The 25,579-nt window shown below is 29.4% G+C and overlaps 2 protein-coding genes and 2 long non-coding RNA genes across 6 annotated transcripts; 2 read left to right on the top strand and 2 right to left on the bottom strand.

Moving 5' to 3' along the window:
* Positions 1–1,372: 1,372 nt before the first annotated feature.
* LOC131647335 (transcription factor MYB30-like) lies at positions 1,373–3,687 on the bottom strand. Its single transcript, XM_058917238.1, has 3 exons — positions 3,178–3,687; positions 2,554–2,683; positions 1,373–2,272 (listed from the first exon to the last, which is right to left on the bottom strand). Exons 1-3 carry the CDS (start codon positions 3,308–3,310, stop codon positions 1,576–1,578), a joined length of 960 nt encoding a protein of 319 aa, XP_058773221.1. The 5' UTR covers positions 3,311–3,687; the 3' UTR covers positions 1,373–1,575.
* Positions 3,688–6,769: 3,082 nt separating this feature from the next.
* Positions 6,770–8,269, bottom strand: LOC131647334 (uncharacterized). Its single transcript, XR_009297795.1, has 2 exons — positions 8,085–8,269; positions 6,770–7,759 (listed from the first exon to the last, which is right to left on the bottom strand). It is a non-coding gene; the product is annotated as an uncharacterized LOC131647334 (long non-coding RNA).
* A 3,439-nt stretch (positions 8,270–11,708) lies between these two features.
* LOC131652848 (uncharacterized) lies at positions 11,709–13,679 on the top strand. 3 transcript variants are annotated; one of them, XR_009298849.1, is made up of 5 exons: positions 11,710–12,256; positions 12,344–12,871; positions 13,113–13,226; positions 13,304–13,390; positions 13,487–13,679. It is a non-coding gene; the product is annotated as an uncharacterized LOC131652848 (long non-coding RNA). The 3 variants fall into 3 exon arrangements; XR_009298848.1 differs by having other exon boundaries at positions 11,711–12,256; positions 12,344–12,901; XR_009298847.1 differs by having other exon boundaries at positions 11,709–12,256; positions 12,344–13,226.
* Positions 13,680–17,576: 3,897 nt separating this feature from the next.
* On the top strand, positions 17,577–18,179 carry LOC131650566 (uncharacterized). The gene has a single exon (XM_058920272.1). It carries the CDS (start codon positions 17,577–17,579, stop codon positions 18,177–18,179), a length of 603 nt encoding a protein of 200 aa, XP_058776255.1.
* The last annotated feature ends 7,400 nt before the right edge of the window (positions 18,180–25,579 follow it).

Here is a 25,579-nt window from a genome sequence, read left to right as displayed (position 1 = left end):
CTAAGGTCGGTGCAAGATCCATGCTACTAAGGCAAGTGGCTTATAAATCATTTCTTTTCAATTTCTATTAAAATCTCTTGAAATTTCATTTTTCTTAATTCTAGAATCTAAATGTGGTGTGAACTCAACTCACTAAATTTTAGTTTAAACACTTCATTAAATCAGATCAAAATCAGCAAAATATTACATCAACATAAATTAAAATTATCAGTTAAATACAAATAAGATCATAGATGAGACATAATAATTATTTATTTGTGTTCAACTATGCAAGTTTTAATTTCATCAAATATTCGTAGACAAATCAGGCTTGACAAATAACATGAACAGAGTTGAAAAAGGTAACATCTAAGTTGATCAGTCATTCGATACGACATTGCCAAAATATTGAGATAATCACATAATTGTCATTTTGAAGTTACATGTTGGTGACTGAAGTAAACATATCTATCATTGTTAATTAACGAACGACGATGCTCAACATTGACTGTGTGTCATTCATGTGTCACAATAGTTCAGACAAAAATTCAGTTGGTTTAGTTATCCTTCATATCACGTAGTATAAGAAATGTTTAATGGCTGAGTAATTTAATCATCTTTGTTTATTACTCATAGAGAGTAAGTTAATCATCTTTGTTTATAGTAACTCCAAATCTATAAAGTTATTCCTAAAACGGGGATATAGGGAATGTCCTCACATAGTTTACTAGAATGTTTAATGGCTTAATTGTTTGCACCAACGGTAATCGAATTTCAACTTTACATTGGAACTCAACAACATGCAAAATTGCACATTAGCCAATAAAAGAAAGCCATTGTTTGATTAAGTTTATTGTTTAACTGCACATTAATGTTAGTTGATAATGAAATCAGAGTTATCCGGTCAAAATAAATGAAATGAGAGTTATAATCTCACATTTATTTTAAAGTGATTTAAAATTTGAAATGATTGAAATACTCCGTATTATCTTATCACATTCTATAATAAATATTGAGTTTAATTGCTATGCACCCGTAAAAAAATTTATATCATTATTACATCATGATTATTCAATTATATCATTTTAAAAAAAATTAAAATAAAAGTCAACTATTACTCATTTATTAATGGTTGTGATTAAACATTAAATTCATAAATGTATTATTTTTAATTAAATAATTTTTATTTAGCAATTATCATAAAAATAAATACATCAATAAATGTTGTAAAAATACTATTTAAATTTTTATGTATATATTTTTCTCAATCTCTTTAAATAATAAAGTCCATTATTTTAAAATAGAAAGTATAGTACTAGAAATGATATTAAATTGCATCATATTATGCATATGATAGGAAAATTTCAACAAGACACTAGAAATAAATGACATGAAATTAATTGTAGAATGTGATGATATTATAATGTCATTAATATTGGATTGTAATATACACTTCTACACCACCAAAGTGTTACTAAAAAGTAAAAAAAACCAAAGTGAGATTGAATTAGCCTTAGTCCTAGCTAGAACTAAGAAAAAAAAGCAAGATTTCCAAATCTTACAAAATTGAAAATCCAAAACATAGTCGCAACAATTTTAAAACATGCAATTAATTTCACTAAGGTTAACTTTTTCTTGACAACCACCATCATCTAGAAGCCATTTCTCAAGCATAGAGAATGGCATAATTTCACCAATTTCACCTTTGCTCTCATCTTGAAAAAGTGTAGTAGAATCTGAATTTGAAGAATCAAAATCCTCATAACCAAACAAAGACTCAAAATTCTCAGAAATTGTTGATGACCCTTTTTCAATCCCTTCACTAGAAGCACTTGTTTCATATTTTTGAATCACTTTTGTGTTATTACCATTTGACCCTTTTGGTTTATTTTTCATCCAACCTTTCAACAAACGAGCTATGTTGTCAGCACTTGAAGCATAACACAGAGATTGTGTTTGTGTTTGTGTATGTGTTATTGGTTTTGTTGAACAAAAAGAAGCTTCATTAGAAAAGCTAGATTCAAGAGGTGAAAATAAGTTGGTAGAAGTGCTTTTTTCTGGTGAAAGAGCTTCACTAAGTGCTTTTTTGGCCATGTGAATGTTGGTTTGAAGTCTTCTTTCCCATTGTCCTCTAGCTATTGGTTGAGAAATGGAGAAATCATCTTGTCCTAAACATGATTCAGAAGAAGTGTTTGTTTCTAATTTCTTGAGCTTTTTCTTCAAATAAGTGTTCCAATAATTTTTTATGTCATTATCTGTTCTTTGTGGAAGGTATGCAGCTATTGCAGCCCATCTGTACAATAATCAAACTCATTTAATTTAGCATGTGAAAAAAAGTACTTAAAAACAAAGCACTTTTTCAAGACAAAGTACTCAAAATAACAACTTTGATGAAAAAAGTACTGAAAATAAATATAGGGTTTAAAAATTTACAAATACAAATTCATAACCGACATCAAAATTTTTGGTATCTCTGCAATCGCGATGTAAACGTGATTTAGGTTATAACTGCAATTCGAGTTTATTCTATGCAAACATGATGCGAAAGCGATTTAAGTTAATTGATCAATATACCTATTTCCTAAAAGAGCTTGAAGATGGATAATCATTTTCTCCTCTTGATCAGTGAAATTACCCCTTTTGATTCCTGGCCTTAGATAATTTGTCCATCTAAGTCTGCAACTCTTACTACACCTTAACAAACCTGAAAAACCAAAAGATAACAAATCAAAATCATAACCTTAAAAAATCAAATTTTCCTTTCATCATCATAGTACAAAACAAAAAGAAATCTGATAAATCTAAACAAAACAAAAAAAGACTTTCAATTTCTATAACACATCATTAAAATAATCAAAATTTCCTTTGATTAAGTTTGAATAAAACAAAACAAAAACAAGACTATTTCAAATATCAACCTTAAAAGAATCAAAGTATCTTTGTTCATGGTCTAACAAAACAAGTCCAAAAAAAGACAGTAAATTTCAAATCAAAAAATTAAAAAGAATCAAACTTTCATTTGATTAAGGTATAACAAAATAAAGACAACGCAATTACAAACATTAAAAGAAACAAACTTTTTCATTTGATTAAGGTATAACAAAACAGAATAAAACAAACAACTTATATCAATAGTCACAAAAGGTGAAAATTAAATGAAAAATTAACAAACTAATTAAGTAACTAATTAGTAATTACCAGTATTAGTAGGAACAGCTTTCCAATTTCCAGGACCATGTTCTTGAATATAAGAAACCAAAATGATATCTTCTTCAGGAGTCCAAGGACCTTTCTTCACACCTTCTTTATCACAACATGGTGGTCTCACCATTTTGTAATAACCCCTTTTTCTCTTTTCTCAACAAAAAAAAAAAAAACTTTCTTTATGTCTCTTCACTTTCTTTCCTCTTACTTGTTAACTTAGGAATTGTTGTTAAGACAAGAGTCAAAATGAAAGGGTGTATAAATAGGGGAAGAAAGGGTGCAAATAGTCAAAAGTTGAAAGCAAAAGCATTAACTGTTGTCATAAGGTGTAAGAAGAAATTGGAAAAAGTCAGCTCAAAATGGAGTAATAAGCTATTTTTGTGAGTCTCAAAACCGCGTTGTGCATTTAATGTGACTGCACTGGGAAACCTCAAGTGGTGTAGTACTACTTTTTTAAGTCTTCAAAAATTTTTAAGCTAGCATTAATGATTATGTGTGTGAGATGAGATGAAAGGTGTTGCATGTTGCTGATTTTAGCCAACCCAAAAGTTACATTTTTTTTTCTTTCTTTTTCTTATTCTTTGTGTATATACTATTATGTCCTTTTTATTTTGCAATGCTTGTGATTAGTTGTTGAGCTCATGGTTTTTTAAATAAAGGGTGAAGTTTGTATAAATTTTTTATAGATTTAAATATTTTGTAATATTTTATATTTTAGTCTGATTAAATTTTTTTATTTTTTATTCTTACTTTTTGTTCTAATCTTTATGAAATTGGTTTATATTAAATTTAATCTATGTAATATTAAAGAAATTAAAATTAAATATTTATATATTACAATTATCAATTCAAATGTGAATCAATTTTGCAAGGGTTAATAGTACTTTACCCCCCCTGTAATATGAGCGTGTTTCGGTTTACCCTCCTACCGTTGTCAAAGGCAGGTTTTGGCAACGGTTTTTTTTGAAAAAACTGTTGCCAAAAGGTAGGGAGGGGGCAAAAGCAAAATTCGCTAACATTACAAGGGGGTGAAGTACTATTAACCCATTTTGCAATAACTAAAACTATAAAAAAAAAAAACAGAGAACCAAAAACAAATTAAAAAATATTTATAATGGCAAAAATCAAACAATTTTTCTATAACTAAATAAAATGGTAGTATAGTTGATGAGAAATATATATATATATATATATATATATATATATATATATATATATATATATATATATATATATATATATATATATATATATATATATATATAACATGCCACTTTTTTAGATTTAATACTTAAATATTTCTAAAAATTTAAAATTGTTTTTGAATACATATGTACAAAAGTTTTGCACCATGAATGTATATAAATAAATTTCATGAATAAATATATTATTTAAAATAAAAATATAAATTATTCGAGAATAAAAACAAGAGAGAAAGTGAGAGAGTGCATCTTAACCCTAAACCTTAAGATATTACATATATAGTTCATCAGAACCGTCTCAAACTTTTGAGACACCTTGTATAAGTTGATGTTAACTTCATATTAGTCATGGATGTTTTTAAGAGGTCATATTTAACTGTAAATTAACTTTGTGATATGTATATGGAGACCTTTTTTTCTTCCATAATTTAATCATGAAAAAATATGAAGTCTTGTGCTATAGACCGTCTTACACACATTCAAAGATGGTCGTGTAGTTCACTTATCTTTTAAGTCCAATATATTTTGCATTTATAGTTATTTTGTGACTAACCACTTGCACTTAAGCCCAACATTCTCCCTCTCAAATTTGAATTTTCTACCTCATATACTTGATCTAAGACTAGAATATACTATATAAACTAAAATTAGAACTATGATATCAAATGTTAAGGAGTTCGAGAAACCTTTGGTAGCCACAACAAATCAATGCTTCAAGACCACAAGAGAACGAGAATAATATTTAACCCTGCAATCCTTCCCTCACTCCTGTTCGTCCATAAATTCAAACCACAACTTGATCTGGCTTGCTTAGAAGTTTAGGGAGTGCTAATAGTAAAAGTTGATCATTGCTTCAAGACTTTAAGAAAGAGAGACATCACATCTTTACATAAAATATTAAGACATTAGATATATAAGACATATCTCTAATATATCTAAAATTTTGTTCAATCATAATCGAAGTTCATATGAACTTGTTCAACAAATTTCTTGTAACTCATTTGAAATCTCTAATTGAAGACTTTTTATTGATATTGTATTAGAGAGCTAAGTTATCCCTCAGAGAAGATCGGTTTAGATTAAATTGAGTAAACAATTTCTTTGTTTTCTAAATTTTCTATATCAACTAATTTTATAGATTAACTACTATTTGGTTTGTATAAGTTTTTTTGTCATTTTTATTTGTTCCACGTAGCGTATTTCTTGAGTGTATTTAAATCCTTCACTGTTCAATTTTTACACAAGTGATGCCTATTAGGGGAAAAATGTGTAAGTTTATAGTAAGCATGATCATTTTTAAATATGTTATCAAGAAGTTTTCATATACTACAATTTTGGATTGTTTAAAGTGAATATGTAGTAAATTTTGATCCAACAAAAATATGCAGAACCATTAAAATTTAAGACATTGATGTTGGCAAAGTAGATGCAAATAGAGAACATCAAGATGGTGGATAATGGCAAAAGTAAAATTATATTGTGCATCATAGATAAAGTATAGAAGGAAGTTGCAAGGAACAATATTGTATGTGAAATTTGAGTCAAGCTTGAATAGTTATATATGACCTAGTCATTGGCTCATAGGCTATTTTTGAAACAACAAATCTATTTATTTTGTATGAACGATGTTTCGCAAAACTATTGATGACTTGCTGAATATTAAGATAAACTTTAATGATGAGACAAGACTCTACTTTGGTTAATATCATTACTTAGATATTTTGAGCATCTCTAGAACGTCCTTCTCTATGGTAAAGAAGTCAATATTATCTTAGAATATGTTGAATTGACTATTAGAACCAACAAACTTACAAAGTTTAAAGACTCGAAGGTGGAAGATAATGAAGAGTTTTGAATGTTTCAAGAGGGAGTAGCAAGAGTAGAGGGAACTAAAATGATTAAAAAAAGGTCAAATCCCAAGTCCAAGAGGTTCGACAAATGAAATTACAAATGCTTCATTTTTCATAAAATAGACACTTCAAGAAGGATTGTCTTGAGAAGGGGAGCAAGGGTAATTTCCTTGATATTGTACTTTCCTTATATAATTATGGTTATGAGGGTGTTATTGTGTTATAACACATTTGAAAACACATAAGAATTTGGTCATGCACTCGTTATGCTCTTATTTTGTATGCCAAATGAAAAAAATACATTGAAACTTTGGAGTTAAAATAAGGTAGATTTGTTTGATTTGATAATAATATTTAATGTTTGGGATAGTTTGACTCAATTTTTTAACAACACTAAGCTAGCTACAACAAAAATGAGTTTAGACTTTAACAACACTTATTTAGAAAAAATTACCTACAATGGAGGAACCAAATTAGTTCTCTCCCACAAAGTACGAATCCAGTGTGGCACTTAAACAAAGGCAATAAAATATATTGAATAATCACTTCAAGCATATGGAGTGCAAGAGGTTCAAAAGGAGATAAAATATATATGACAGATGCATAATCACTGTGTATCACACATATCACACATCACTCCCTCATACTAGTACTCACATTAAAAAAACACAATAATACAATATAAATTAATCAACAGAAAACTAAGAAAGCTAGTAAATCTTCATCGTAATACAACTTGATCTTTATATTTATCATCGTCCATTTGCATAGCCTTGAGCACTGTTCACAAGATTTCCAATTGAATTAGTGTTCATGTGTGAGGCAATGAAATAAAAAGTGAAAGTTTATAGAGAAATAGTGGATGATGGTTCAATTATTTACCATTCCTCAATCAAATCATGGTGTATTTTTACATCCTTTCATAAAAACAAAAATAAGAGAGTTGAAAGAGTACCTTAGTAGCAACAAAGTCACTAATATCAGCCACGTCAAGTCACACATCAAAACAACTCCATGAATATAAAGACCATGACTCAAATGTTCACAAGAAGGTGAATCCAAATCCATAAAAACCTTATTTTGCATCCTTGGGGTTACCGGCCAAACTTTGGATAGAAACCCCACAAAAATTAAAAAGCACCTCAAACTCTATAGAGATAGATGGAAATTAAAAGAATAGAAAGCACATACTATTTTAGATTTTATCAAAGAAATATCCCTAACATTGCTCACCTCCCTACCAAATTCTCGATATTTTGAGAAGTCCCTGTACCATGTAGGTAATAAACTCATTTAAAGCAATTAGAAATAAAAACGGATGAGTCTCGAGCACTTCATAAATCATGATAAACTGTAAAAAAAAAAAAAAACTTTCAAAATCTGATATGAACAAGGGAGAGCGCATGTGAGAACAATGAGATGAACAGGTGGAAGCTAGGTCACAAATCTTCCACGAGAATGAGGAATGAAGAAGGTTTCATCCCTTTCATTCAATAGTGTCTTCCTTTAGCACATCCAATGTCACTGAATAAATAAATCAATCACAAATCAAAACTCTTCAATTAACCATAACCTAATTCACCTAAAGCATTGAATTTGAATCAAAAACAAAAATACAAATATTTCAAAAGAAAAAAAAAATAAACATCCAAGGATTGGTGAAATTAAAATAACCTTTTTGTTGTTAAGTCTTTGTAAATCTTAACAGAAACAATTTGGTTAATCTAATTGAACATATCATAGACATTCAAGTAAAGCTCAAGGTTGCAGTGTGAAGATTGACGCAGACGCTGCGTCAATTCATGAGAAACACTCCTATTGACAAGTGAAGGAAGGATGAAGCAAATACCGTAAATCGAGCAACGTGGGTGTTGGATTGCGGAAGGTTGAGACTGGAGCGCGGTGAGCGAAAACGGAGATGATAAGGCTGGAGAGGATTATCGAGATTTGTCGTTAAAGAGACGATACATGACTCAAATTGTAATTTTAGGTTTAGAATTGGGATTTGGAATTTGTGGTTGTGGCTGAAAGAATACTGATAATTTAAAACCCAGTAAAAATATAAAATTAATATAACAGATTGGATGGTTGGAGATTATCCTACAGTACCTATCAGTAGAAAAATAAAGAAATGAAAAATAAAGAAATTGATTCTTTCAATACATTATATATTTAATTTATTTTTTTAACATTAATGGCATAAAAAATATAAAAAATAAGAAATGATATAAACCCATCCTACGTATTAGTAAAACAAAGCAACAAATATTAAGCATTTCCTCTTTTTCTCATTTTTTATTTATTTTAAAATAAATTTTTGATAATTTTTTTATTTAAATTATTATTATAATTATTTTTATTTAAATTCATAAGATAATTTTAAAATTTAAAATTTATTTCGACGAAATCATACATTTTAAATTATCTGATATATATTAAAATAATTTTTTATCAAACTTTAAAAAAATTAATTAAAATATATAAATTTTTAAAAATTATTATAATATAAAGTCTAAAATAAAGCTTATAATATAAAATTAATCAATCCCTTACAACAAGCCACAAAACATGGAACAAATATATTAAACTAATGAAAATATTAAGAGGATGAAAATCTTCCAGTAAGTTTTATAAATATATTATAAAATTATTATATGTGTGAAATTACAACAATAAAAACATCATTCACGCATGATGGTCTGCTGGTTGTGTAGTATATGGGTTCGATCCCTAGATTTTCAATTTTTTTCAAAAAGTGGAGAAAAGAAATTCAAGTGAATAAGCTACGGTTTTGCTATGCCCACATTTAGAAAATCGTAGTTTAAAGATTAGGCCGCGCTTTAAACCTGTTGTCTTCAATATAAGAAACTACCGCAGGTTCAGAACCGTAGTTAAAGGTGAATAAGCTACGGTTTTGTTATAGCCTCAGGTTTAAAACCGTAGTCTAAACTGATTACACGACGGTTTTCATGAAAAAAGTCAACGTGTAAAAAACGCGGCCTATACAACTTTAGGCTACGGTTTTTCAGCCGTTGTCTATACTTTCGTTGCCTAAAGTCAAAAATGTTGTAGTGGCTCCTCTTACATATTGAGGTATTTTTCTGAACTAAAGCAAAATTTGTTGTCTATAAACATGTTTGGCGATTTAGACTATTACACTAGAACTAAACATGACATGTCGAGAATTTCCCATGATGCAATATAATTGCTAAAGGGTATAAAATGTGTTGTTTGTATATTTTAAATGGTTCAAATTTTATTGGTAATGCATCATTAGTCAGTCAAGTCTTTTATGGTAACACCAAACAATAACATTTAATATTAGAGGATGTCAGTGAAAGTAGTTTGAGTGAAGTAGCTAAAAAATGTTTGTTAGCAAGTGAAAAAAAATGAACAAACTATAATATTTTTTTATCATTGCATAGTCAACAAACAATATATGTGACTATATGTTCTTAATGTGTATAATAAATTTTAATAATGATAAGTAGAATAAAGTAAAACTATCATAAACACAGTTAAAAAAAGGATTGAAATAAATTAAAAAGCAAGAAGTTTCAATGATTAAAACAAGAAAATCAAATACTAAGAACAAAATCAAAGGAAAAACTTTTATGCAAAAAGCTCCCCATTTGATAATGTGATTTAGTTACTTTTATCTGTTTCGAATTATTAGTTTGAAATATTTAATACGTTTCTCTCAAGATACTAACATGATATACACACAAACACACACAAATATTTTTCAAACTTCTTATAATTTCCAAAAACTTCTTTTAATACATATTGGTTTAGGCAAACTTTTTCAAAGTTTAAGTATAATCAATTATACTACACTTAATCGATTAGACAATAAAATTTACCTTCTAATTAATTATGACACTAGTGTAATTGATTATGGGGCAAAATCCATAAATAATCGACTAATGACGCCTTATAATAAGTTATGGTTTAGATAAAAAAAAATTGTCATAATCGATTATGGTTGTAACTTAATCAATTATGATGTAGATCCGGCCCTAAAAAACCTTCATTTTAAGTTAAATGTTTTATTATAAAAGGAGAACTTTTGATAATTTAAAAACACATAAGAAATATGAAAATAACCTCTCATCCACTCATTTTGTTTCACCATAAAGAGAAAAAAAAAAAATAACAATCAACAAAATTCAACCTACATCAAACATAACACAAAAACAATACTAGAAAGAAAAATAACATCAATCAAGCTCAATACACTTAAAGATTGAGACATCAAATATTTAAATAATACCAAAAGTTCTTCATTTTGACCTAAACCAAATGAATTAGACTTAATGACTTTTCTTCTACACCCTATTTCTACCCAATCAACAAAAACCCATTGCTTATCACGGTTTATATTATATGTTATCTTTTACATGACAACTAATATGAAACCTTGACTGAGTGGTCTTAGTGAACCTACGGTATCCCTTTCTCTATCAACTTATCTATAACTACGTAGTTAATTGACTTGTATTGCTACATTAACATTATTATCATGTTTGACATTTTTGACACAATAGCCTTTGGAAAAGGATAAAGAGATCATTATGGTGTGAATTTGTGCTTATGTTATTGACTAATTTTGTTTTATACTATATTTTTTTCGGTAGATGTTTTAATATTATTGTCTGTTTGTTTGTAAAGAGATATATGACTTTATTTGCCACATAAATTTTCTTTTTTATTTCTGTTGTAAGAGTATATTGTTTGTTTGTAAAGAGACATGATTCTATCAATAATATTTGTTTTATTGCTATTAAAAAAGTAGTACTCTTTCTTCTTCCCGACAATATATATATATATATATATATATATATATATATATATATATATATATATATATATATATATATATATATATATATATATATATTGTTTTGCAAATTATTCACAATTATTTATAAAAAATATAACAATTATGCTAAAAACCATGTTGAAGAATTTGAAAATAGAAATGTTGTATTGATTAAAAATTTAAACAATGTTTAAATTTTGGAGAAATTGATTACATAATTGTTAAAAAATATTTAAAGCTTAAAAAAACTTAAGGCTGGCGTGTCTAGATAATTAAAAATAATAGTAATAAAAATTGTCATAATAAAAAAAAAAACGAAAATTTATTAAGCACTATCATACTAGCCATAAAAACCTAAATTAAATAACAATTAAAAAAAAACAGAGAAAATAACTAAAATAATTATTAAACTTTAGTTATATCTACTAGGTATTCAACTATTGATTAGGAGGATCCTTCCTTGAGCATGGAAAAATTAAAGAAAAATTAATTTTGATGATGTCAACGTTTTTAAAACTTGTGTAATGTGGAGTAGTATTTATGAGATGTAAATAAGTTTTGACTTTGAAAGGTCGAAGAATGTGTTAAAGATGGGCTCTTAAATTAACCTTTAAATTCAAATTGGAAATGGTGACTGACCAATCACTAGTCAAGTGACTGATATGACTAGGGGTGGACAAAAACCGTGAAACCGGCCCAACCCTTGGAAAACCGAAAAACAAAAAGAAAATGGGCGGGTCCAATCGGACTAACGGGTCCAATGGGTGAAACTTGCGGTTTCACGTGGTTTCAAATGGGCGGGCTGGGTAGGAAATGTTGCACCGCAGGTACCCAGACCCGCCCGAATGACTATTGAGAAACGATGTCGTTGTCATTTGGGGGTGTAATACTAGCTTCAAGCTTCAGACCACATCTCACTTCACACACTTTCTCTCTCTGATGAAACCCTAGCAGCCACAATCTCCTCTCACCACCGCCATCGTTTCATCACTCCCCACCACCGTTGCTCACCAGTCACCACCACCGTTGCTTACCAGTCACCATCATCATCATCATCACCATTTTTATTCATTCATTTTACGTGTTCTCTCTTTTTCTCTCTCTTTCTGATGAAACAAACTATATCCGTCTCTCATGCTCTCCGCACCTCCAAGTCTTCCTTTCTCCATTTTTCTTCTCTCATCACTTTCGTTTGCAAGGTTGGTGTTTGATCTAGTTTTAGATTTATGATTTTCTAAGTTTTGTGGTTTATTTGATTTCTGACTTTTTTTTTTGTGATTCATTAGGATGCATTTTTTCTGATCTATGAGCTGAAGGTGTAAAGGTGTGTAATTTTATTTCTTACCCTTTCTATTTTCTAACTTCTTTAGTGATAGTTCTAACTTTTGATTGGGGTTATTGTTTGGTTTGTTTTTATGATTTGTTCTGTTACTCTTGACTCTCCATATAAATTTCATATGTCTCTCCATCTCTATGAGGTACGTGTTGTTTTGTATGATTTGGTTTCAGTTTACAGTTCACAACAAGTTATTGATCTAGCCAAGCATCAAAATGAGCATTTTAGAGTTTAAGGCCAACAAATTCTGTTACGGGACAGCAGCTAGAACATCTATAGTGTATTCTAAAAGAGTTACATTTCAAAAAGAGTCTTTGAACTTTCTAAATGCAGCATCTCTAACTGAATATGAGAATGCAGAAGGGAGGTTCAACCTTGGACTCGAAAATGCGATTTCGATGAATCTAGATGCGGCTTATCATAATATAATGAGGTACTCAAAAATGACGGTTGGAAGCTCTGCAAGAGGTTGGCAGCTGTAAGCTCTCATAGTATCTGCACATAAGAGGTTTACCGATTCTGAAACTATAGTTAATTTTGCTTTAGACGATGCCGCGAGCGTAGAGTAAACATTAATTTATGTGAAAACTAGTTATAATTACAATAATTTTCATTTATTATGATATGAACTTATTGTTTGGTGATGATATTAGAACACAAGTTCTATTGAATTTCTATTAAAACTAGTTAATTGAATTTCTATTGCTTTATCTTTGCAGACATTAATGGAACAGAAGTTGGAAAGGGAAGCATGGTATGAGCTTGTGAGGCTGTCTGGTGTTATCTTGGTGTATTGTGTAAATTTTTGTTGTCTTGTTTGGTTTATATAAGTGGTATATTTTTCTTTTATATGCTTCCTTTTTGAAGTTTTATCAATTAAAGTTATGGGAATAATAATAATGTTATGCAGGGTAGAAGCTTGGAGCAGATGAATGAAAACCTCCTTCCATAACCAATGGAGATATGGTTACATATGGCTAAAGTATCTTTTGCAAATGTAAGATAATTTTTTCATTTCTCTTTCAGTAAGGATAATATTTATGTTGCTAATTATTAATCTTCCTTTGTTTTTTATAATGTGTCTTCCTGCCAGGTATAAACAAGCAGCATTTTGCTCCGAGGAAGTGATATTGAATGTGTTGGTTGTAAATATTGAATGTGTTGGTTGTAATAATTTGTAATTGTAACTTATAAGATTGAATGTGTCATTGAATCATACTGGTATCATGTTTAACTAAGGTCCAAGATGATATTTGGCCAATTATTAATTATATCATTTTGTAGAAGTGCTTGTTAAACTTTCATTTTTTTGGAAGAGGAATCGACCCAATAACCCGACTAAACCATTTCGGTTAACCCGCGATCCGCACAAACCGAACCCGTTCAAACCGTGTTTAATATTGGGCGGAAATGGGCCTTCATAGTGGAACCGTGGGTTCGGTTGGGTGAGGCTTTTGGGCCCGAAACCGCCCAACCCGGCCCGTTGTCCAGCCCTAGATATGACGTTATGTTGATCCATGAAACGATGGCCCCTAAAGTCCACCCTTTACATTTTAATGGTGTTTTTAAAAGAAAATTTTGATCTTGCTTTTAAATTTTTATACTACTTTTAAGTATTATTTTATTACTAATCTACTAATAGGTACATCAATAAAAAATGTTTAATACGTTTTATTTAAATTCAAACTATCAATACAAATAAGTATATCAATAACAAATAAAGAACAAACATCGTAGTGCATTCTTTATCATAAAAAATAGAATTCTTAAAGTGATTAAATGATTTGGGTAACAAATTTAACAAAATTAGAGTCTTGTCTTCATCTTCAATCTTCATTTCAATATTCTCAAAATCATCAATAATTTTGTGATATATTGTTAAATGCTCCAGTATGAATTTGTTATCTACTATTCGAAATGAATAAAGTTGTTATTGTTTTAGACACAACCCGTGAGTCAAAGACTTGGTCATATACAACGATTCAAGTTTTGCCTTCATCAAAGTCGCAACCTTATCCTTGACGACTTTCTTGAGAACTTTATCCCTGATACACAAGATGATGACACTCCTAACCTTATCCATTATCTCGATCTTCTTTACTTGTGTTAGGCGTGCAGTCATCGATGTCTCACCATTCATTGCTTCAATACACTTTTATTGAGTTAAAATTGCTTGCATCTTTACCTTCCACAATGCACAATTTTTGTATCCAGAATACTTCTCAGCCTCTCCTTCATACATGGTGCTCACTTTAAACAATACCTTTTTTTGTATAAAAAACAATATCCCCTTTTCCCACATTCGACGTTACTTGTTGTAAAAAAACAGGTAGAATAACTCAAAGTAATTAAGAAAAATTATTCAGAGTCCAAACACACCAAAAAATTTATTCGAAATGAATAAAGTTGTTATTGTTTTAGACACAACCTGTGAGCCAAAGGCTTGGTCATATACAACGATTCAAGTTTTGCCTTCATCAAAGCCGCAACCTTATCCTTGACGACTTTCTTGAGAACTTTATCCCTGATACACAAGATGATGACACTCCTAACCTTATCCATTGTCTCGATCTTCTTTACTTGTGTTAGGCGTGCAGTCATCGATGTCTCACCCTTCATTGCTTCAATACACTTTTATTGAGTTAAAATTGCTTGCATCTTTACCTTCCACAATGCATAATTTTTGTGTCCAGAAAACTTCTCAGCCTCTCATTTATACATGGTGCCCACTTTTAAACAATACCCTTTTTTGTATAAAAAACAATATCCCCTTTTCCCACATTCGATGTTACTCGTTGTAAAAAAAAACAGGTAGAATAACTCAAAGTAATTAAGAAAAATTATTCAGAGTTCAAACACACCAAAAAATTTGATGTGGGGTGATAAAGAACAATTGCAACAAAAATAAATGGCCTAAAGCAACACAATAATCTGCCAACAGTAAAAGTCAAATCACAAGAAGAAAGAAAAAAGATAAAAGACAAGAACACAATAATTTGTTTACGTTGTTCAATCAAACCATCTACTCTGGGAGAGATAGCAGCTCTCTGATTCACTATACTCCCAAAATTTGTTATCCTAGATTACAAATGAGTTACAAAAAAAAGTCGTTGGAGGTCCCACAAACCAAACCCTATTTCTACCAAAGTGTTTCCATATCTTCAACTCTAAATATATAAATCACACAAGCCCAGGGAGTTTTGAAGTGTTTCTCGACTCCCTTTGATACCTCAAAAGGTTTTCCAAACTCCAAAAACTTCAAGGAATTTCAACTCTTGCCTCTCCGAGTTTCCCACTAGTATTTTAAAATCCATCTATATATCTTCCTAAAAATTATGAAATCAAGAATGATAGAGATGCATATTTATAATGGTTGAAACCCAACAAATCCTCAATGATCCAAAAAAAATAACACATTAATTGTTAGAATAAAAATATTATGAAACATCTAATGATATATTTTATATTAGTTTAGAATACAATAGATATATTATGATATCTTTTATGTTAATTTAAAATATTATCAATATCTTTCATATTGATTTAAAATGTTATAAATATTTTATAATATATTTTATATTAATTTAGATTATCTTAAGAAATCTCAAAATTAATATAAAATATTCCAATATTAATGAACACATCCACCAAACAAACTGACCAAATTTAATACCCACGAATCGTTCGAATCGGACTTGTCGTTCGATAGACCTACCTTAGCAGCTTTCTGATCTTTAGTAATCTCGAAACTTTTTTTCTTTGCATCTCTCAAATATTTTAAAGCATGCTTCAATACTAATAAGATTCCAACAGTTAAGAAAGATTTGAAGAAAGCCTAAAGATTTTAACCAAAGTTGAGAATATATCTTTCACCAAAGATTAGAAATCGATGTCCCGTTAAGTCAGTTTAGTTGGTAATTGTACAAGAACATCAGGTGCAGGGTTCCGGATTCGAACCCGCGACATCCCCACTTGTTGATCTTTGAAGGGTGAACTCCAACCACTAGACTACTTGACCCAAAAAAATTGGAAATCAAAACAATTATTGAGTTACTGAATCTGATATTATTCACTTACCATCGTTTGATTGTCATGGTATCGTTCCGTAGAATCAATTTAATTTATATGAGAATTAATTCAATATACTTTATTAGTATAAAATAAATTTCTATAAAATACACTTTTCAAAATTCACATATATTTTTTCTTATAAATGTAGTCAATATCATTAGGGGTGTAAGCGGACCAGAACAAACCGATTAAACTGACAATTCAAACCAAATCAATTCAATAGTAAATCGACTTTCGTTAGTTAGATTTAAAAACTAAACCAAACTGATGGAAACTGGCTTGATTTAGTTCTGTTCTCAATTTTAGTTTTTAGAAACTGCCAAACCGATGACTACATACTTAATCTTTTCTTCAGACCAAATTTTACACCTGCCCAACCCTTCTCCATTTTTGTTTACACTTTCTTCCTTCTCCATTTTTTGTTACACTTTCTTCCTTTCGTAAAAATATGCAGCAAACAACCAAATTTCAAACATGGAAAGTAGAAACCTTAAGTGAAAAAAAAATTGATCTCACGAGTGTCGATGTGCTATATATCGATTGCTTTTCTTTTTTGTTTAAGTTCTTTTAGTTAGTCTTCATCATTTTATTTATACCTTTACGGCCCGTTTGGTGCGCAGGATATGATAGAGACATGATAGGATATCAAGCAGGATAAGGATAGGATATGATACAGACATGATAAGACTTATCCTATCATGTGTTTGGTTGACACAGGATAACAGATAGTATATATATATATATATATATATATATATATATATATATATATATATATATATATATATATATATATATATATATATATATATACACACACTCACACACACGCTTGTAAAATAACTATATTTTTTCTATATTATTTTGTAAAATATTTTAAAATTAATAAGTTAATAAAAATAATATTTTTCAATAATGAAAAAAAAATCATTGATACTATTGAGTAAAAAATCATTGATTGGAATAAAGCAACCTTGTGTAAACTTCTCTGGAATCTTCATATGAAGGCAGACAAATTATGGATTCGATGGCTTAATTCGTACTACATCAAGAACAGATCTGTTATGCAATGGCAGGTACCACCAAACTGTTCCTGGATGGTGTGCCGCATAATGAAATGCAGAGAGATGGTTCAGCATAGCCAATATTGGGCAACAAGCATTCAAAGTGGAAAATACAGAACTGCGGACATGTACAAGGATATTAGGGGAGACCGTGGTGATGTGTGCTGGAAGAAATTGGTTCACAACAACCATGCTCGACCAAGAGCCTGTTTCACCCTATGGTTGGTCATGTTAGGAAGGCTCCCTACGAAAGATAGGCTTGCGAAGATTGGTATTATCACGGATGGGATTTGTGTATTCTGCCAGGAAAATGAAACCTTGCCTCATCTCTTCTTTCACTGTGAGTACACTCAGCGGATATGGGTGCATATATTGGAGTGGAATGGATATTCCAGATCAGTGCTGGACTGGGAAAGAGAAAAGTTGTGGCTCATTGGAGAAACGAAAAAAAAGGGCTGGCGTAGAGATATTCTGAAGATATCACTCACGGAAACAATCTATTATATATGGATAACTCGGAATGCTGCTATTTTCCAAAATCAGGTTCCTATCAATGTAATCCAAAACATTAAACAAGCGGTGGTAACTAGATGCAGCGGTCGAAAAGCGTTGCGTACTCATGTGAACAAAGAACTGATGAGAATTGGCTAATCACATGTTTAGTTAGTTGGTGGCTGATAAAGCACATTTGTAACTGTTGATTGTCCTTGTAGCATGGGTTTTAAACCGGCGTGTACCTAACTGTTTTGGAAATAAAATTATCTTTTCTTCCAAAAAAAAATAATTTCCAAATTTATATATATATATATATATATATATATATATATATATATATATATATATATATATATATATATATATATATATATATATATATGACAAAATTACCCTTGCAAGAATATATATTTAATTTGATAAAAAATAAAATTAGAATTCATATTTTTAAAATTTTAAGAATTATTTTATTTTTAAATATTCTAATTTTTTTATTTTATTAAATTAATTATTAATATTTTTAATTTAATATCAAATTAATTTTTATTTATATTTTGTAATATTTAATTTTTTTATTTTAAATTATATTTTATAGGGGTAAATTAGTAAATCATTTTCTTATCCTATCCTGCCGGATTCTAACCCAGCTCATATTCAGGATAACAATTTGAACTAATGAGGCAGGATAGGATAAGTTTCAGGATTAATTTATCCCATCATGTTGTGTCAGCAAACACTAAATTAAGATAGGATATGATACAGATATCCTATCCTGTCTCTTATCCTGCGCACCAAACGGGCCCTTATTTTCTTCAACAATTTTTTTTAGCCTAGTTACAAAATAGCTTTGATGTATGTTTGAAGTGTGAAATATTTTAATTTTTGTATACTGCAACCTTTTGTTGTTAATTGTTGTGTCTTATTTGTTTTATATATATATATATATATATATATATATATATATATATATATATATATATATATATATATATATATATATATATATATATATATATATATATATAATTTATAAGTTGTTTGATAAGTAGTGATGAAATGTATTATTAGAAAACTAATAGCAGAAAATACATTGAAAATATGATAAAGAAAATATGATAAAGGAGAATACACATATGAATATAATATTTGAAAAAATATTGTAAACCAATCAACCGAACTGAAACAAATCGATTAGTTTGACTCGATTCCATTTTTTAAAAACACTAAAATCCAAACCAAATCAAATCAAACTGATAAAGATGTCATCTACTCATATATATTTTTGATAAAAACCAGTCTAAACTAGACCGATTACACCCCCTAAATATCATATACTAAAAGGTTTAAATACAAATATACTGGAGTGGTGTATTCTATTTTTTAAAACTTTTTTTTACAATACAAAATGTCTATATTTTTATTCTTTTTACAATACAAAATGTCTATATTTTTATTCTTTAATAGTTGTCCTAAGGAAATATTTTGTCCCCAAAAAAGTTGTGCTAAAGGTAAATACGTTAGAAAGACACAACTAATAATGAAGGCAAGATGAATTATTTATTATTCTCTCCTTATCAAAATGCATCAACATAATTTATCAGTAAAGTCTCGCCTTAACATAAGGCATTAACATATTTTATTAATTCATAACTTTTATATTCTCGCCTTATCAAAAGACATCAACATAAATTATCAGATCAACTCTCATCTTATCAAAATGCTTCAACATATGAACACACCATCATATTTGGTTAAGCAACAAATCAGAACTCAAAAACTATGAAAACAACATCATATCAACTGCCTTATAAAGGTTTTACACAAACCTTCTTTGGCCTCAAATATCATCAAAGAGAAAAAAAAAAGAGAAAAAGGTATGAGGGCAAGGAACCCTCATTATCCATCTGCTTAAACATCCATACATGAATTATTCCCCCTCCCTTACCTTGAATTCAAAGAAACTTGAAGCTTTAACAATAGAAGTTTCTCTCTTCTCTTTCCAAAAGCTCTCTTAGGGTTTCTCTTCTTTTGCCTTTTTCTAAACTTTTCACGTACGAACTAATTCTCTCTCAACTTCTCTATTTATATAAATGAAAAACCTAATTTTTCTTTTATTTTATTTTATTTCTAAAAACTCCCCTAAACTCTATATAACTCTACTCACCTCCCTAATTTTTGTAAAAGTCTATTTTATTGCCCCAAAGCTAATAGTTTCTTATTTTCTCAATTAATTAAATAATTAAAATCTAATTAAATCTACTTTGCTCCAAAACCACCAATCCTCACTTCTACACTAATTATAACTAAAATTCACCAACATCAATTATTCACTAAAAACATTCCAAAATTCTATATAAAAATATAAATATAAAAAATCGGGGTGTTACATACTCCTTTGTCAAGGTGAGATTCTAAACATGCATCTCTAAATGTTGTCTTCAGCCTTCTTCTGACCTTTCTCAGACTTCTTCAAAGATGCTTCAAGCTCTTCTATCCTTTTGTGGGAAGGATTCTATGCCTAATTTGCTTAAGCTAGAGCAACATTTGTTGTAGATAGCGATTCTTGAGTTAGGATCTGTTGACATCATTAGTAAGTCTAAAAGTTTTACGCTAAATCTCTACTATTAATATAAATGAATGAAACAGTCATATTAAATAAAATTAAAATTAAAAAAATATATGATTTTTCAATTGTAAGTCTTAAAGACTTACACCAAATCTCAATCGTTAACAGCATTCGATTAAACGGTCTTATAAATAGCTTATTTTTTAGGAGAAATAATAGACCATATATATATATATATATATATATATATATATATATATATATATATATATATATAGGGGACGTATCAAATGAGAATTTTGGTTATTATGAAAACTGAGAACTTTTAATAATAACCGTACGATTTAAAATCAATGTCTCAGATTTCACTCAAATTTTAAAAGACAATAATTAATAGATAGATTTTGATTTAAATACATATCACATAAATGCATATCTGAGCATTGATTTTAAATCGTGCGGTTGTTATTAAAAGTTCTCATTTGATACGTGTATATATATATATATATATATATATATATATATATATATATATATATATATATATATATATATATATATATTTACTCTAAGAGTAAGTTATTGTAACTTACTCCACATCCTGACCATTTATTTTTTTCAATCTAATGGTTAAAAATAATAAGTAATTAAATGTGGAGAGAGAAAATTATTCCTTTATTAACTTTAATTATTATATTGAAAAGAATTAATGGTCAAGATGTGGAGTAAGTTATAACAACTTACTTTTAGAGTAAATATATCTCTCCCCATATATATATATATATATATATATATATATATATATATATATATATATATATATATATATATATATATATATATATATATAGATCTTAGAAAGAGAAACCAATCCAGTCCATTAAAATCAAATTTAATGGTCGTGATTCATTGTTCTCATTTCTCATAATAACCAAGTGTTCTCACTTGAGTCGTCCCCTATATATATATATATATATATATATATATATGTATATATATATATATGTATATATATATATATATATATATATATATATATACATATATATATATATATATATACATATATATATATATATATATATATAATGGTCAAACAAACATATTGACATTTGTATATATATTCTACGTTGCTTTAATTATTTTTCTTATATTAAATTATATAATATTAATTTGTTTTATTTTTGTTTTTAAATGTTTGTTGAATTTTTATTTTAAATTAACATATGTATCATTTTAGAAGAATAATTGATAGATAAATATATACTTATTTAAATTTACACTTTTAAAAATTATTAATGATAAGTATTTTGGTAGAGTATCATATATGCTACGGATGGACTTCTAGTTTTTACAAATTTAAATGAGTTGACTAAGTGACTTTTGCTTTTTCTCAATTTAATTCAATCCAACAAACACCTTACGTACTACTTCCTCCGTTTTTTATTATAAGTCGTTTTAGATTTTTTATATGAATTAAGAAAAATCTAATTGTTATATGAAAATGAGAAATTATGAAGGTTTTTACAAGATTATCATTCATTAATGACATATGGAAGATAAATTTATATAATTGAAAGGAGAGAGAATAATAAATATTTAAGGATATAATAGAAAAAATAACATTAATTATTCATTAGAACTGTAAAGTGACTTATATTTAAATACAATTTTTTTTCAAAATGACTTATAATAAAAAACTGAGGGAGTAGTAATTAATTGACTTGTATTGCTACATTATTATCATGTTTGATAATTTTTACACTGTAACCATGCTTCTTTGGAAAAGGATAAAGAGATTATTATGGTTTGACCATTTTTGTTTTAATATTACTCCATCCGTTTTACAATAGGTGTTCTTTTTGAAATTTTTATGTTTTTTAAGATAATAATTAATTATGTTGATTTCAATAATAAAATGAATGTCATTTACTAAAATAACTTTATTAATAATAGATAGTGCATGAGTTAAATAAATCAAAGCACAATAAATAAGAATAAATCATTGAGTTAAAAATAATAAATAGCATTGAAATTTTAAATTGACAAATAATTTGAGACAAATAAAAATAAAAAGAGAACATCTATTATGAGACAGATGGAGTATATGGTTTGTAAGTTGTATTGTTATATGATTTTATTTGCCCAATAGTATTTTTCGTGTTTGTACAATTTCTTTATTGCTGAATTGATTCGTCTCTACTACAAATAAATTAGTTTTTTCTCTATGTTTTCCCGTCAGTTATTTGACAAAAAAGAAACAACATATACACCACTTATTATAACTTCTTTTATGAATGACAAATATTTGGATAATTTAATTTATTTTTAAATAATTTTTTTTTATTTAAAATAATTTTATTTGAAACTTCGTCTAATTGAATATAAGCTAACTTTATAGAATTAAATTCTTTGTTATGAGACTATTTCCTCTCTTATTAAATTTTGTTTTAAAAAATAATTAACGATTGTCTAATAAGTTAACTAATAATTTATAGTTTATATGTGGTGTCTGACGACTGATAATTTAGGGGTTATAGTTGATAGCTGATAAACTAATTTTTTTTTTGAATCAAAGGGATATATATTAATTCAAAAAACCAAGAATACAATGGTGATCCCTAAGGATCCAACCCTCCTAGAAACAAAAGACTAGAACGTCTAGCCCTATAGCATCAAAGAAGCCATGTGTTCCCTAAGCTTGGGAATCCTCCACCCTCTATACACTAAATTGTCTATAATTTTCCTATCTATGTTTGTATTATCCACATTTGTATCAAAACAAATATTGTTCCTATAACTCCAAAGATAGTAAACTGTTTCTGCGATTGCCATCTTCAAAAGCATGGCTCTCCAGCCTTTCCCTCTCGTTTTATTCATGATCCAATTCAATTCATACTTCCATTCCAACGGCTCATGTTGAATGTTTAACCAGGTGAGAACTTTGCGCCATATCTCTTTTGTATCCCTGCAGACAAAGAAAAGATGGTCGATAGTTTCCTCATGCATCTTGCAGATATTACATCTACTATCGTGCAACAGACCAAGTCTAGCCAGTCTTGCTTTGGTAGCAAGTCTCCCATGGCACACAATCCAAAGGCAGTGGATATCCCTAGGTCTAGCTCTATTGTGACAGAGAATTCTGAACCAAGGGACCCTGTTATGGTCATCATTCAGGGCCAGATAAAACTCCTTCATGACAAACTTATGGCTGGTAACTGCTCTATCCCAATTATGCTGCACCAGGGACAAATTATCTCTTTGCTGCATGATGCTCTTATAGATCCAGGTACTATCATGTTTCACCACTGAGCTCATAACATCACTGGCCTTGATATAGTAATTATGAATCCATTTAACCCACATATTGTCAGCTTTTCTACAAATATTCCATAGGCATTTCAATAGGTTTACCTTATTCCCCACTACCAGATTAAAGATTTTGAGCCCTCCTTGTTTCGTGGAACTGCAAACACGAGACCAAGCCACGGGACTTTTCCTGCTTATGGTGTGGCTACCAGTCCAGATGAAGCTCCTACAGTGAGCATCAATCTTCTGGATCACTGCTTTGGGCAGTGGAAAACTTTGCAGCCAGTAGAAAGCTGTAGCACTAGTGATACTCTTTACCAATTGAATACGACCTGCATAGCTAAGGAGATTGGTGGACCAGTGTTTCATCTTATTAACAATCTTTTCAATCAAAGGAAGATAGTGATTGATGGATAACTTCTTACTTGCGAGGGGTACCCCTAAGTATTTAACTGGCAGTGTTCCTTCATCAAAATTAGTGATATTCCTAATTCTCTCCTTACCCTGCACATCCAGACCTCCAAAGTAGATCTTACACTTAGCTGGGTTCAATTTCAGGCCTGTGGAAGCAGTGAATATTTTCAGGGTATCCATCATCTTTTGCATTGAGCCAATATCACCTCTACAAAACAATTGAACATCATCTGCAAAAAGAAGATTAGTGAGGCCAATATTCTTACATTTTGCATGATGTTTAAAGCCAGGGTCAAGCTGCATTTTCTTCATAAGCCTATTGAGGTATTCCATGATGATGACAAAAAGCAAGGGTAAGATTGGATCTCCTTGGCGAATCCCCCTTTTAGCTTGCATTGCAGTAGTGTAGTTCCCATTGATGTTGAACTTGTAGTTAATAGTTGTGACACACATCAATGTCCATCTAATGAAACGATTAGGAATACCAACCTCTCTCATAATGCACTCAAGGGATTTCCAATTGACCAAATCATAGGCCTTTTGAAGATCCAATTGCATCATGACTCTAGGGGTACTGTTTTTCCTTTCATAGCCTTTGAGAAGTTCATATGCTAACAAAATATGATTATGAATATTCTGGCCATGTACAAAAGCAGCCTGGCAAGAACTGATGATACTACTTAGAACTTTTCCAAGCCTTGTGGTCATGATTTTGGCAATGATCTTATAAAAGGTAGTGCAGCCAGCAATGGGTCTGTAATCCTTTACAGTTTTGGCATTATCATTCTTAGGGATAAGTGTAACAACCGTACTGTTAAACTCCTTATTCATATTTCCAGTAGCAAAGAATTCATTCACTGCAGCCTCAACATCATCTCTAACAGTACCCCAGCTAGCCTTGAAGAATTTTGATCCATAACCATCAATGCCAGGAGCTTTGTTATCACCAATCCCTTTGAGGTCATTTTCAATCTCCTGCATAGTTATGGGATTTATCAAAGATTCTGTCTGCTCCCTAGTCAGGTAACTGCCATTCCTCATAGCCTCTAAGTCAATATGGTAAAGCTCATTATCATCAGAACCCATCAGGCCTCCATAGTGCTTCAGTACCTCTTCTTCAATATCCTTTTGAGAGTCCAGTAGCCTGCCATCACTGTTATGTATCATATTCATACTTCTGGAGCAGTTCTTAGCTTTGAGGGTAGCATAGAAATATGCATTATTGCCATCTCCCAATCTCAGCCAATCCACTTTGGCCCTTTGCATT

Source organism: Vicia villosa, linkage group LG2 (assembly GCF_029867415.1).
Source record: "Vicia villosa cultivar HV-30 ecotype Madison, WI linkage group LG2, Vvil1.0, whole genome shotgun sequence".
Taxonomy (NCBI): Eukaryota; Viridiplantae; Streptophyta; class Magnoliopsida; order Fabales; family Fabaceae; genus Vicia; species Vicia villosa.
The sequence above is the reverse complement of the archived record's forward strand: the minus strand, read 5'-3'. Positions and strand labels throughout refer to the sequence as shown.

What these genes read in the sequence shown, in the direction of transcription:
- LOC131647335 (XM_058917238.1), bottom strand. Translation starts at nt 3,310, where the DNA reads ATGGTGAGACCACCATGTTGTGATAAAGAAGGTGTGAAGAAAGGTCCT. An exon ending in AGCTGTTCCTACTAATACTG is followed by an intron (nt 2,684 to 3,177) that starts GTAATTACTAAT and finishes TTGGTTTTTCAG; the next exon opens with GTTTGTTAAGGTGTAGTAAG. An exon ending in CAAGCTCTTTTAGGAAATAG is followed by an intron (nt 2,273 to 2,553) that starts GTATATTGATCA and finishes ATTATTGTACAG; the next exon opens with ATGGGCTGCAATAGCTGCAT.
- LOC131650566 (XM_058920272.1), top strand. Translation starts at nt 17,577, where the DNA reads ATGAAATGCAGAGAGATGGTTCAGCATAGCCAATATTGGGCAACAAGC.